Source organism: Ischnura elegans, chromosome 1 (assembly GCF_921293095.1).
Source record: "Ischnura elegans chromosome 1, ioIscEleg1.1, whole genome shotgun sequence".
Taxonomy (NCBI): Eukaryota; Metazoa; Arthropoda; class Insecta; order Odonata; family Coenagrionidae; genus Ischnura; species Ischnura elegans.
This window is the reverse complement of record NC_060246.1, coordinates 129,594,795-129,609,818: the sequence shown is the minus strand read 5'-3', so window position 1 is coordinate 129,609,818 and position 15,024 is coordinate 129,594,795. Positions and strand designations below refer to the sequence as shown.

General features: G+C 38.1%; 1 protein-coding gene across 1 annotated transcript in view; it reads right to left on the bottom strand.

The window, feature by feature from the left end:
- Positions 1–573: 573 nt before the first annotated feature.
- LOC124169564 (homeobox protein B-H1-like) overlaps positions 574–15,024 on the bottom strand; it is a 32,741-nt gene continuing 18,290 nt past the window's right edge. The window contains exon 2 of the mRNA XM_046548205.1: positions 574–2,222. Within this exon, the coding sequence (XP_046404161.1) occupies positions 1,462–2,222 (761 nt within the window). The 3' untranslated portion in view covers positions 574–1,461. The remainder of the gene's footprint in view (positions 2,223–15,024) is intronic.

Genomic DNA, 15,024 nt, shown 5'->3' with positions numbered 1-15,024 from the left:
ATCATTGAGACAATCCTCATAGAATTATAAAGATTTTTCGTAAAAATTTGAACTGAAAAGGGTTACATATTTAATAACAAGGAAACACCTCTCCGTAATATTTACGGTATAAGCATGATATGCACCATATGCACGGTTGCTGTTACAGTGATGAATAACTGAGTATGCTTATAAAAATATTCCATATTTACAGCATTCATTTTTTTTGCTTGTCTCGCAGAAATTAATTACCCAATAATAAACGGTCTGGAAATTTATGGTAAAAATAGAAAGGAAGGTGAATAAAGCAAAGTCTGTGATCGTGTAAGATAACTTTAGACAATGCTATAACATGAAAAGACTCTTAAAATAAAATAATTTTCACTCCTCTTTACCCAGAAATTTGGTGCTATGCTTATTATAATTTTGGTGTGCCTTTGTAACTATGCCACTACCTCATAACACAAAAATAATATTTCAAGTAAACAATTCATTTGACAAATAAGTAGACAAACAATTCTTTTACTCTTGTAAAATTCTAAAAAATATTAAGTTATAGGTATATGAATGGAAAAAGTACTCTAGCATTTTTATATCAAGGTAGGATTGTATTTTCTTCAAATGTATTCATATTTACATGACTGAGTGACACACGTATTTCAATAAATTATTTTCTTACAATTATTCTACTTGAAAAAATACACCAGCGTGGTAATTTGTTTCGTGCTGATGGACTGAAAAATCGCTACCATTTAGGAAAATAATGCAACGGGTTTGAGATGGTCAACAGTTACCACGAGTTTGCTTATTGCAAGTCTGATGGGGAAGAAAAATAGCCACGTGTAACTGGTTTTTATGACTAATCACACAACATATTCTCACACTCAAATATTTTTGACTGGTCTCTTTCCTGAAAATACGCTCGATTTCCTCCTTAGCTATGAGGTCCAATGTTTATGGCACACATCACGTTTTATTTTGATTTAAAAAATCACTCACTTAAGTGTCCACGATGTTTATATTTGAAGGAAACTCACACCCGACTTAAGAATTCGCAATCACTATAAACTTTTCACGTCGGTCAAAAAAGTCAGCACACGCAAAATTTGCTCCGGCATATCAGTCGTAAATTTAAAAAGGAGCACCACCAAATCCCCACTTATTGTTTGCTCCACTACATGCCCTCTGGGGACACTTCTCACATGCTTTCTGGTAACCTTTTTCGTGCGACCACCGTTTTGAACACATTTGGAAGGGTAAAAAGGCCTCGAGTCAATCGTCTCCGACCCTCACCACATAACCTCACTGCTTCACTCAGCAATGGACCTTCAAACGAATCTCTGAGGGTAGTAATTGTTGTAACGGTGCAATAAATATTATCAGCACATTCTTTGCGTTCGAAATCAGGGAACGCTTAGTTTTGGGGATTAGAGATCGTTCGAAAGTTTAAATTTGAATAAAGTGGGATAAAAAAGATCCTACCTACAGAGCGGTGAGGCCGTAGTCGGACTTCAGTGGCGGGGGCGGCAGTGACGAAGGCCCGCATGCCTGCGGCGTCAGCGGAGTCAACTGGTGGTGGTGGTGGCCCATGGATATCCCCTGGGCCCCCAGGAGGTGGCTGTTGGGCGTCGCGTGAGGTGTCGGCGGCGTCGAGGGCGTCTGCGGCGTCGACCTCTGCGTCGACATGTTCTCCATGGGCCCTCCGCCCTCCACGCCACCGGTGCGGCCCGCCGAAGACGAAGACGAAGAAGACGAGGAGGAAGACGATGAGGCCGAGGAGGGCATGCCGTCCGCGACGCCGCTCCCGCCCAGGTGTCCCTGCCCCTGCTGCTGCATCTCCGGCTGCGTCCCGGCGGCGCCCGCCCCGCCTCCACCGCCGCTTCCCCCGCCGCCTCCGCCGCCGGCCTGCCTCCCGCCTCCGCGGTTCCTCGCGCCGCCCTTGCCCGATCCGCCGGACGCCGCAGCGCCGGTCGCCGTCGTGGTCACTCCCGCGGGGTTCGTTTTCCGTCGGACGTTCTTCGTGTTGGGCAGCTTGTTGTCCTTCTTCCACTTCATCCGCCTGTTCTGGAACCATATTTTGATCTGTCGTTCCGAGAGGCAGAGCGAGTGGGCAATCTCTATCCTCCGCCGTCTAGTGAGGTATCGGTTAAAGTGGAACTCTTTCTCCAGCTCAAGGATTTGGTGGCGGGTGTACGCGGTTCGTTGCCTCTTTGGTTCCGTGCCCGGTTGAAAAGCACCGTTCGCTACATTTAAGGAAGAGAAAGAATAATTTCCTCATTAGAGTTTGAGGGAGGCATGAAAATACAAATAACAAGCAATTCCCTTTCCTCATCGTCACGTAGCCTTCGTTAAGGATTTTTAATTCAACAGCTACCAGCTAATTAAATATAACGTTGCCCGTATATAAACATCGCTAAAAAGATTTTATATATGTTATACATAATCATTCAGGTGTAACTGAGGTGGAATTTTTAATGAATGTAGTAAATTTGTGCCTTATTATGTCAATTAATTATAATTTACCGGGTTCTATTGATTTCAGATTGCTTAGAGTACTCGGTGATTTAATGCTACCGAGTAGTGGTTGCTGTCGCTTCATCAATCTATACATTCTGTTAATTTTTAGCCGAAATTTTATTTGATTTGACGCTGATGGAATAAAATAATTAGTAGATTGTGATTGTGTATAAGGTGGCGTATTGCGAAAAGAAAATCTTACAACAAGGCATTTTGAAAAGTATATCAACTTCTGGGAACCCTCATATAATCCTATTCAGCGATTAATAATTTTACTTGAAATTTGTTTGAAAATATTCGATTGCATGAGTTTCTATTCGGGAGACATACATCAGCTGATCGCGAATTCGTATGCCTAAACTACATCAGATTAGCGGAAAGAAAATTTATCGTAAAACATATTGTTAGCACGAGTGCTCCAATTTATTCTTATATTTTAGTTTGAATTTTTATTTAAAAATTTAAGTTTCACGTATTGAGATTGCAGTCCACTTTACGAAGAATTGTAATTACTGCACATTGATTTGTGTTTATTAATTTTGAAAATGTGTTATTTCATCAAAAACATGTTATATTTCCGTTGCAGAATTTACTATGAGTAAGTTCTAGAAATAACCTTATTTCATATTTTCTCTCAATGCCTAATGTGGTTTAAAGTTCATACTAGATGTTACATTTATGGAAAACTTAAGTGTTTGGTAATATCTCATTTAATCATGTGAGTGACCACGTTACTGCGGGGAATAAGTGTGACAGATATTATAGAAAACGTATTATAATAAATTTGAAGCTCCTGCACTATGATTTACTAGCCTGAATCCGATATTTACGGTCTCATCATTAAAAAATGAGCTGTTAACTATGTTATAATTCATATTTTGTTATGCGGTGTTTTCTCCTAGTGACACTGGAAAGAAATAAGCGTACATGCGTATTTTCCGTTTATTTTGTTTAATCGGTCCAACTTTCACGTAATCTATGTATTTATTGATAATGACATTAATTGCGTTAAAAACCAGGTTGGATGGATAAAGTTGGTGTGGTATAGGTGTAAAGGAGTGCTTTTATTTGAACACTGTGCTACCTAAAATATTAGCCCGGATTAGAATCAGTATTCATTTTTTGTTTTCCATACATAGAACAGTAGCATCATATTATGCGCAGAATAATTGTCCATATACACTTCTTAATATTTCAAATTTTAGCTGTTTGGCCAACCTTGAAAAGTGCTAGTATCTTTTCTTTTTGTGTAACTATGTAAGGATTAAGGTACTTTAAAAGACATAAAACTACATCAAATTTTTACTGCATTCACGCAAAGCTGCCATGGTAGTGATTGTAGCGAGAAATGCGAAGAAATCCAATTTAAAATTTAGGCAAGTCAGAAAACATTTGTGTGTTACAATAACTATACAGTAGCTGCTGAGATCCTTATTTACTAACCTGTAAATAACAATCCGTTCCTAAACGAAGTTATTTTACATTAAAGTTTATTCCGCTTAGTGGCTTACTACTCTTGCTAATAACATAAGGAATGCGTGGTGTGTATTACGACAATTACAGAGGTCAGCCGAGTTTCACCAATTTAAGGCATTAAAAATATTCCTGCTGTGTCTCATGCCTTTTTTAATTATCTATCTTAATTTAACTGTACAATAATGGAAACTACGTATATTTTGAAAACGCTATAAATCAACGATTCCATACCTATGAATGTCAAAGGATGTGGACTTTTCTAGCAACAGCTTAAAAATATTGCTTAATTTCCTCTAAATTAATCATACTTGTTATTAAGCTCAGGTTATGGAGATTAACCAATAAACAATTTAAAATAGCTTTCACACCGCGAGTAAGATGAAATGCGAAGTCATACAAAAAGCTTATGGAAGAAGAAAAAATATCCTAAATTAATATTTTAACTTAATGTTTATTTGTTTTAGAGTGAGACCGTTGAAAGAATATTATTAGGTTAGCATCAAGCATATTCTGTCTAAGGAATTCCTTTTTTCGATGAAAATATTTTTAAAGAATATGTACGTTTTTGCATGCTGGTATCCAGCATTTTTATACGGCATATTGTATCTCATCTCTCTTGGAATTTTGCAAGCTCTCTGTTCATGCATCCCCTTCTAAATTAATAATGATGGTTTCCTTTTTTGATAATTAGTGTTTAAAAGTGTTACTCAAATGTACATGACAAGAGAAGTTTAGGAAAATTGATGGGGCAAGTGAAGAAATTTGCGTGAAGTATGTGCATCAATATATAAAAGATGAAAATAAAAACAAATATATACCTTAATATTGAAGGATTTTGCAATATGAAAATTGAATTGAGGACTTGGAAAATATATTAAAAAGCCTGATCGAAGATTTGTCTATCAGTGATAACGATATAGTTTATGGTTTGATGGTCTTCGGTGTTTTGTTTGCTGTAACAAAAATTTTCCTTCTTCGTTCCAGTTATGGTGACAATGCTCTGAGACATTAGGAAAAAACTGTTGAATTTGATAGTGCTGAACATGCTGCTGAACACCGAAAATGAATGTGAAGTGCGTGGTCACCACTGGTCAAACCCTGGGTAAGTTTTCTTTGTGTTACTCATCTTCGGTCAACAATAACTCTCTTGGTGAAAATATATGCCTTGGATTTCGCCTCATACTATGCCTACGCAGACACATTACTTTCAACGGTGCCTGCCTTAAGCCGTAATTTTACTTATTCTCCCATAACTGTTGTGTAACATTGTAAAATCGTACCAATCGATAATTTAATCCATTACTGACTTTGATATAAATTTTATTGGAGTTTTGTTTCATTTTTTCCTTCAATTTCCAAGTTTAATGCTAATTTATGAGAAATAATTCACATTCTACGATATATATAACCATGTCTTTTCGGATATTTATATAAAAATGTTATATAATGTTATATTTTACTGCACAAGGGGAAAACATGTTTCTTTTCCTGACAGCATTTACGATTAGTTTCCCTGTGAGGAATTGTAATACTTGGTTGCTAATATATGTAGTTAAAAATAACTTCCGAAACATGATTAGTCATTAAGTCAAGAGCAATGAATATAAGGCAGAGTGTTAAGTAGTATGATTGACCTAAGTGTACGCTGTGTAATGAATTAAGTAAGTATATGCTAAATTAACTCTAGCATCCAAGTATTTAAAAGCAAATAATAAAGAAATATTAACCTCAGGAGATCTTAAGAATCCTAATATGAAAATTATCTTATATTTATCCAAGATAATCAAAGTAAAACTTCAACCGAGGGCCCACTATTTGTATTTATTTTGGCGGAAAAAATGTGATTAACGTTTAATCAAGGGCTTGTGTGAATTTTGCAATATATAGTTATTTTTTAGTTTCATATCATTATTATTTTCAACAGCAAAGCCTCTCCTGAAGTATAATTGCAGAGTATTTTATTGCTGTCATAATGGATAGACTGACGGAGTAGGTATGAACTATCCTAATGTGAGTCGAGATTTAACAATGAGACCATGATATGAAATAATTTGAACTAATCTTCGTGGCAAAACTGTAATGAGTTTCCTATGGAAACAATACTTTTGTTTTGACCAAATTATACCAGCATGACTCGAGGGCGCAAACAGTGAGTGAATTCCATATTCCATTCCTCAACTAGGTGAGCTTGCTTCACATTGCATTAGCTTAAAATATAGATAACTAGCTGACCCGGCGAACTTCGTACCGCCTAACAATCAATGAACTTACAGTTTACTTACACCATTTATAAATCAAGAGCGGCTGTATCGTTTTAATCATGTTTAATTCATTATAATAAAATAAGGATACAAATTATATAAAAATACGTAAATGAGTACCAAAATTGCTTGTCAGAAAGACATTTTCTTTATTGAATCTACAGAGGGTGAATCGGAGCACGTTTACGCGGATTTTTTCAACAAATTTTCTTACGTTTTTGCATAAGAAATTTTGGGCATTGTGGTTTAATAAAGCAGTTCATGAAATAAAAATTATACGCATTCAGTTGTTGGCTATTTGCGTTATTAGCTGTAAAAAAATGTTTTCAGGTCCAAGTCTGTTGCATACACTTGGCCCATTCAGGGGGCAGGTTGACACGACCCCAGACCGACGCTTGACTGATGCTCAAAATCGTGCAAGAAAAGCCCCTATGAAGCAGCATTCGCATTAAATGACTTAAGGCGCGCCAGTTTTTGTATCTCTGTTTGGAAAAAATGCACTGCGTAAACGTACTGCATGCGTAAACGCACCACGGTGAGCCCTACACATTCGGGTTTAATGTCTTGCGTCAAGCACCTTCTGAGAAACAACAGTTTTTGTTTTGTTATCAGGCGCAAGATGAAGCGGATGAAGCTAAATAAATATAGCGAAGCAAAGCAGTGACGCAGCGAGGGGAGGTTTTGGGGGATAACCCCCCCCCCCCCGCCCCCCCCAAGAGCTTAGAGAATTTTTTTTTGAAAGATTTTGTTATTAATATTAGGGGGACGGATGACTAACAAACAAAACATATTTAACTATTCACACAGCCACAAAACCCACTATTTTGAACCATTTATCTCAAAAAATGTCTGAGGGAAGTGCCCCCACACTTCCCGCTTACCTTAGCGAGTTTTCTATACCCTACAGACCCGTGGTATTAGCTGCGCCCAAAACCCCTATCCTAGCTACGCACTTGAAGCGAAGGATGAAATACAGAGGATGGTTTATCGACTTTAGCACATGAGCACAAAAAACACAAAAACTGAAAGAATGACCATGCGATTTTTTAATCGTTATCACGAATGCAACACGAATTGTAAATTGAATACGTTTTAGCTCAAAAGGGCATATGAGTTGAGATCATGGAATCTACGGAATGAGGACTTCCTAACCTTTGAATTTTCCTTTGAGTAAAGTTGCGTGAATCACATTCATCACCAATTTTTTTAATGATCAAACACGTTCCGTTGGATAGTTATGGTTGGTTTAGGCTTCGAAAGATCATGAGCACAGAAACTACATTTTTCTGTAAATCGTGTCTTGGTAAGCCAGGTACGTCCAAGGACTTAAAATATTCAGATAGATAGTTGGTGATTTCGTCTTCGTTTGTTACACATTTAAAAGATTCGAATCCATGCAGAGTACGAACTATTTGAATTTACCTCGTTTTAGTCATCCACATCTTCGTTCTTGCTCGCTAAATCAACCATCTTTGATTCTTTTGGTGATCAATCATATTCTGGAACTCTTTGTTGATGAGCAAACTACTCGATTCCTCGACAGGAACACGGACATTACCGTTTGTCAACAATTGCTTGGAGATTTGTTTACAAACACGGTAGTGAAGTGTCAACTCGAGCTGGGCCACGGCTGGGCTTACAATCAGCTCGAATTAAATTTTTTAAATGTAATTTCAATTTAATTAATATTTTGAATATATTTAGTAATTAAAATGTTATATTGTTACAAAATGCAGTTATTAAAGTGGTAAAAACCAAACAAATTATTTAATTTGTAGTTTTGACCGACTTATCAATTGTTGTGTTACTATAACTCCTAAATGCATGTCCATAGGAAAGAGATTAATTTTTTTTGTGAAATTATCCTTTTTTTAATGGCCTATATGTTAACCCCGCCTGTGACGAATACAAAGAACCAAATCTCATTGAAATCGGTGCAGCCGTTCTCGAGTTATAAGTGTTCTAACTAACACGATTTTCGACTTTCTTTTATATATATAGAAGATTTAAAACGTATTGTTTCTGTAACTTTCAAGCAATATCTATTTTACAAATCCCTATATAGATTAATCAAAACTATTAGATAAAACAGTGTATTGGCTTTTAAATTAATGAAACATTTAAGTGCGAGTAACTTTTAATTTTGAGAAGGGTCATAGGAATATTATGAGTATGAAACTTGAATCATTAATTGTGATTGTTATTTGAAAACAACATTTATTTAATCTCTTGTCCTATATCTTTGTCATTGGTAGAAAATTTTCGTCGGATAAATCATAAAAAGTTCGCGTTGTTAACCAATAAAAAGTCGTAGTTAAGGATCGAATAAGTCTTCCAGAACGTTTAGGGCTTGTGCAATCTCTAGGGCAGTGACTGTAGCTCATTTAGTGATTATGTTGTGGCATTTTTTAGTGTCCCCCCCCCCCCAAAAATTTCTGGTACCCCCCCCCAGAAATTCCTCGAACTTCCTCCGAACTTATCCGCAGAACTTCTCCCGCCAAGAACTTTTCGCGCTAAGGTTTTTTCGCGCAAAGGATTTTTCGCGCAAAAGGCCTGTAGCAAAATCCTGTCTCTGCAAAATCCTGTCTCTGGAAAATCCTGTCTCTGAAAACCCTGCCTCTGGAAACTCAGCCTCTGGAAACTCAGCCTCTGGAATCAGCCTCTGAAACAGCCCCGAAACAACCCCGAACCAACCCCGAACCAACCTACCTGCAATGCAAGACTTATATAGGACTACTGCGGAGAAATACTTCTCCTTGGCAAGCAAGGGGAAATCGGTGCTAAGGCCTTAGTATTGCACTTGGAGTGAGAAGTTTTACCATTGTCCTATCACAAACTCTCTCTCCCTCCAACACCTCACCCCAGTATCTCCTTCCCCTCCATGTGTTCCAATGAACGATTCCTCTGATGTCTCAACCCAGAAGTTGAGGGGAAAATTCTGGGTGCTGGCTGTTGTCTCAAAACCAGGGAATGGTGTTTTGTGGAGCGGCCGTTTCTGCAGGGGCAGTGACGCATCAGTGGGCGGTTGTTGAATTCGCCTGGCTACCCCTCCACTCCCTGGAAGAAGCCCTCCCCTCAAATGCTGTCTCGCCTTGCATAGGCAAGCCCTCTTTCTGGTCGAGACCTGCTGGGAGTCACATGTCTTGTGAGCCATGAGATTTTTAGAGCAATTTTCTGCTGGTAATGTTTCCTTTGGGATCATGAATTTACTATCATTGTTTTCTGTAATACTTCTGATTTTTTGAATACTCTTCTTTGAATAGATATCGTACGGTAATAACTCGTAAATTGTTTTTGGCTACCTTTTTCTTGTGAGCTGTTTTTCTTGTTTGTGGAGTCTTACCCTGATCCAGCATGTGACCGACGGTTGGAGTATTTCCCTTGTCTGGACTTACGTGAAAAATCAACCAGATTTTACGACGTAACGTTACATTTTGGTAGCAGAGCGTGGTTCGATTTCCTGTCCTTTCGTCGAGGTCTCCCGAGTGCTGGACAATGGTGACATTTCTCCACTATTTCTCCACTTTTTGCAGTTTCTGGTTGTTTCTCCTCTTAAAAGTGAGTTATTTTATGTTCCATTAAGTGCTTTTTGGTTCGTGTGGGATTACGTGACTAGTGTTGCCGACTTTTCCTCGTGGTCATATGCCATTTGACATTAATGTTCGTAATGCTCGTAATGTTCTTGATAGTTTGGATAGCAGCTAGTTATTCTCGCACCCCTCTTTTCCTATTGGATTCTTCCAGTAATGAGAGATAGTTTTATTTCTCGCTTTTTCTCTCTCTTTTTCTCGTTGTCGTCACTTTACTTTTCAAAATGCCTGGAGGTACTGAAAACCCGTACGAAAAAACTTATTTAACCACGGGCGAGGATCGTAAGGCCAGGGGTACGGCTAATGTGTCCGTAGGAAGTGAAGTTTCTAATAATGAACGGGAATCTTCTTTAGAAGTTGTTCCACCTCGCCCAACGCACGAGGAAAGCTGTGATGTTCACGTCTCTCACGAAATGTCTGCTTCTCAGACATTGCCAGTTTCTGAAGGGTTAGTGATTGTCAAACAATTACTCAGTGATTTTCCGCCATTTGAAGTGTCAAACAGTGAGAATTGGTTTAATTTCATGTTAAAAGTTAATGAAATCGTTTCTTTGTCTTTGGTTCCTCTGTCAACGTTATTGTACCTTGTAGTATCTAAACTTCCTGCCAGCTCTCGTCATTTTTGGTTGTCTATGTTAAACTTGAATCTCGCATGGTCTCAAATCACAGAAAAAGTTTGGGCTAGAATTGTTAGTGACAGAGAGTTTGATCGCTTGATTACTACGAAAGTTAAGAGATTTCAGTTCCCTCGCGAAACGCCCCACGATTTCGTGTGTTCTGTGCGTAATGCCACTCAGGTGCTGGGTTTGCAGTATTCCGAGTCTTCTATTGTGCGACTCATTATTCAAGGGTTAAATCCTTTAACAAAATCTGCAATTATGTTCTCAAATCAGCCTAACACATTTGTAGAATTGGACTCTGTTATCACGCAGGCTTCTAAACATTTAATGGACTGTGCTGAATATTCCAACACTTTCCATCGTATCTCTAGGAATCCGTCTTCTGTTGCCTCTTCCAGTGCGCCTAGGGAAGTTTCTTTTCCTATTAATTGTTCTTACTGTCATAAACCTGGCCACAAAGTGAACGAGTGTCGCAAAAGACGACGATTTACTCAGCCTGCCGTGAGTTTGATGAGCGTCCGTGACAAGTGTTCGACTCGATTGCCAATATTATCTATTAATCTTCATTCTATGCCATGCCAGGCTTTAATTGACACTGGGTGTTCAGTTTCACTGTGTGATGAAGATTTCTTTGCTTCTCTGAAATGTTGCCGGAGAAAGGTTATTCGTAAGAATGTTGACGTCGATTTAATCACTGTGTCGGGGCAGCCTTTTCATATTAATTCCTCTGTCTCACTCAAGGTTCAAATAGGCAAGTTTTCTTGGAACCACGTGTTTTATCTAGCTAAAATCCCGTTTCCCGTGTTACTGGGTGTGGATTTTATTTGTAATTCAAAGATGATTATTCGTCCGGCGAACGTCAGTTTTGAAATTGCCCCGAATTCTCTTTTTTCTTTTACGGACAATTGCGAAGCGTTTAAATCGGCGCCAGTTAGTAACTCGTCCGAATCTCATGTTCTGTCGTCCACTGAAATCACGTTGTGTGATAAGTTGAAGGGCTTATTGTCAAAATTTCCTGATGTGATTTCTCAAGAATTGGGGGTCACATCTGTTATGACATACGAAATTGAACTGCTAGATTCAACTCCGATTCGATCCCATCCTTATTCGTTGTCACCTCCAAAGGCTAATTTAATGAAGAAGCACATCCAATCTTTACTTGATAAGAAAGTGATTGAGGTTTCCAATTCAAACTGGTGTTCGCCAGCTTTTCTAGTGCCTAAAAAGGATGGATCTGAAAGATTAGTGGTTGATTACCGTAAGTTGAACAAAGTTGTTAAATCAGACGGTTATCCAACACCTTCTGTTGAACATGCATTCCAATATCTTGCTGATGCTAAATATTTCACTGTTCTTGATCTCAATTCTGCCTTTCATCAAATACCATTATCTGAGAATTCTAAGAAATTAACTGCTTTTGTGACGCCGTTCGGAGTGTACCAGTATAATAGATTGCCATTTGGTTTTGTAAATTCTCCTCAAATATTCACTCGTCTCATTAATGAAGTATTGGGCGATTTGAAATATTCATGTGTCTATCCATATATTGATGACTTGTGTATCTATTCCAAGTCTGCTGAAGACCATGTATCTCATGTTAATGCTGTCCTCAACAAACTACGCAGTGCCGGTTTGACGGTGTGCGAGGACAAGGTTAAGCTTGGTGTGGAATCACTCACTTTTCTGGGCCATCTCATCACAAATGGAACCTTGCAAGTTGATCCTGAGAGAGTGAGACCAATTGAACAATTCCCAGTTCCCAGAAATGTGAAGGAAGTGGCCAGATTCATTGGACTTTGTGGGTTTTACTGCAAGTTTATTCCAAGGTATTCTGAAATTTCTATGCCACTGAATCGCTTGAAACGTAAAAATGTTCCTTTTCAATGGACAGCCGTTGAAAATGAGGCTTTCTGCCAGTTGAAGAAAGCTCTCACCAATCCACCAGTGTTATCTTTCCCTCGATTTGACGAGGAATTTCATTTATTTGTCGATGCCAGTAATTTGGCGGTTGGTGCCGTTTTGAATCACAAAGTAAATGGTGATTTTGTCCCTGTGGCTTTCGCTAGTAAGGCACTCTTGGAACATGAACGTAAATTTTCTTCTTATGAATTGGAGTGTCACGCAATTCATTTTGGAATTCAAAAATTCAGTGTTTACTTACAAGTAAAACCATTTCACTTGTACACTGATAATGGTGCCTTGACATGGCTTTTCTCTCATCCTAAGCAGTTGGGTAAACTAGGCAGGATGGTTCTTAAATTATCCTCTTATAAATTCACTGTGCATCATGTTCGAGGAGCATCTAATTCTGTCGCAGATTGTCTTTCTCGCATTGAGCCATCCTCATCTACAAATAGTCATTTAGATGTGGAATCTAACACTCATAAGGAGTCAGCTGTTCCTTATTCTTGTGTGTTACATAAATTGCCTTTGTCATTTGTCGACATTCGAAAACACCAAGAAACTGATCTCGTTCTAAAGGATATTTTCAATCAGATTAATAATAATTCCTTGAACGACAAAAACTATTTTCTGAAGGGACAGCTATTATGTTATGGGAATTCTAAAATTAAGCGAGGAAGAGCTGTTTTGCCTACGGTCTTGAGGCCTATGATTTTTCAATATTTTCACTGCTCTAGTATGTCTGCTCACTTGGGCATGGCTAAAACTTATGATAAGATTAGCAGACACTTTTGGTGGAAGGATATGAAAAGAGAGGTTTATGACATGGTCAGAAAATGCCATCTGTGTCAAACTTGTAAACCCAGAAATGCTCCACCTCCTGGCATGCTATCGTCGCACAATCCTTCTGAAGTTTGGGAAAGACTTTATATTGACTTTGTGGGTCCTTTACCTCTGACTAAAGGTGGACACCAATATGTACTTTCTCTTATTGATGGTTTTTCTAAGTTTTGTTTTCTTGAGCCAGTTCGCAAGGCTACGGCCGGTTCGGTTGTTTCAATACTCACTCAAAGAGTGTTTCCAAAATTCGGTTTTCCAAAATATTTGGTTTCTGATAATGCACAAGTTTTCAAATCTCATGCCGTTAAGGAGATGTGTTTGCAACTGGGGGTTAAGCAAATTTTTGTTTCTCCATACTATCCCTGTTCTAATCAGGTAGAGAGATTGCATAGAAATCTAAAATCTGCACTTGCTATTTTGTGCAATAATGCTCACCATATGTGGGACTCTATGCTTGCTGACTTAAATTTTGCCTTGAACACTGCCTCTCATGAGAGCAGTGGTTATTCTCCTGCCAAAATAATTTTCGGCAGAGAACTTAAGCATCCTTTAATTAATCAGTGGGACATTCCAAAATCTTTATTCGAGAATGATCTCAGCGATAATGACAGACAAGCCTGCCTGAATCATGTTATTGCTAATTTAAAAAAGGCCAGAAACAGGTATAAAGAATCCTATAATAAATCTCACTCCCAAATCACTTTCTGTGTGGGAGATCTTGTTCTCTGCAAAAACCATCCTGTCAGTTCTAAAGGTGAACAGAAAATGGCAAAACTGGAACCTCTGTGGAAAGGACCTTTCGTCCTTAAAAAGTATCTCTCTCCTGTAACAGTTATTCTGGAAGTTTCTCCTGGGAAAGAGAAAATTTGTCATGTTTCTCATTTAAAGGCATATCATGGTGGCATTGCTAATTCCAGTAATTAAAAGGAGAGAAATATCATTGATTTTTTTTTATTCTTTTTTTTTTCAATGAATGCTAATGTTTGCTCTCTCAAATACTATTTGATGCTTGATTTCGGTGTTGTATTTCTATTGATTCCTAATAATATTGTTTTGATTAATGAATAATAAGTCTATTTCTATGCTTGTAATTGAAATTGTTCTGAAATATTGTATTGTACTTGCTTATTCTCATCTGCTTAATTCACTCATGTAATTTAGTGTTGGTCTACTGTGATTGTGAGATGGGGTAAGGTGGAGGAATTATGGGTGCTTGGAGGGAGAGGACGGGAGATTAACTTGGGGGGAAATCCCCGAGATGGCTCGTTTCCAGATAAGCTGTGGAGGTGGCCCCAGTTATTAAGATTCAATTGTGTTTTGTGTCACCTTTCCTCCACCAAGACTTTATGGACATTCTCACAATTCTGGACAGTGATAAGTGTCGTGATTTTGCAGTGTTCAATATTCTATCGATGGCTGAGTGATTGAATTGATCAGCTGATCTTAAGACTGCCTACTGTGTTTTAGTGTGGCATTTGGCGTTGAGTTGCGACCTTCATCGCCCTACAAGTATGAACTTTCATCTTGTCGCAACCAGCATGTAGCTCTCATTTCTATTGTTAATTGAAGAGTGAAATTTAGAGTGATTTCTTTTGTTGATGCAATATGCAGTTCTCATTTTGTTAGCATCGCCTATGATTCTTTTTTGACTTGTTTAATTAATACTGAGAGATATATATACACATCTTGATTAAATTTATTCAGTACTTGTTCAATAGCTGACATGAATACCTTATGCCTTATAAATTGTTAATAATTATTGGAAAATCGAGGAATTTAGTGCAATCTATTTGTCATTTACGTAATCTTGTTGAATTTTGGAGGATTCTTTATTGATAA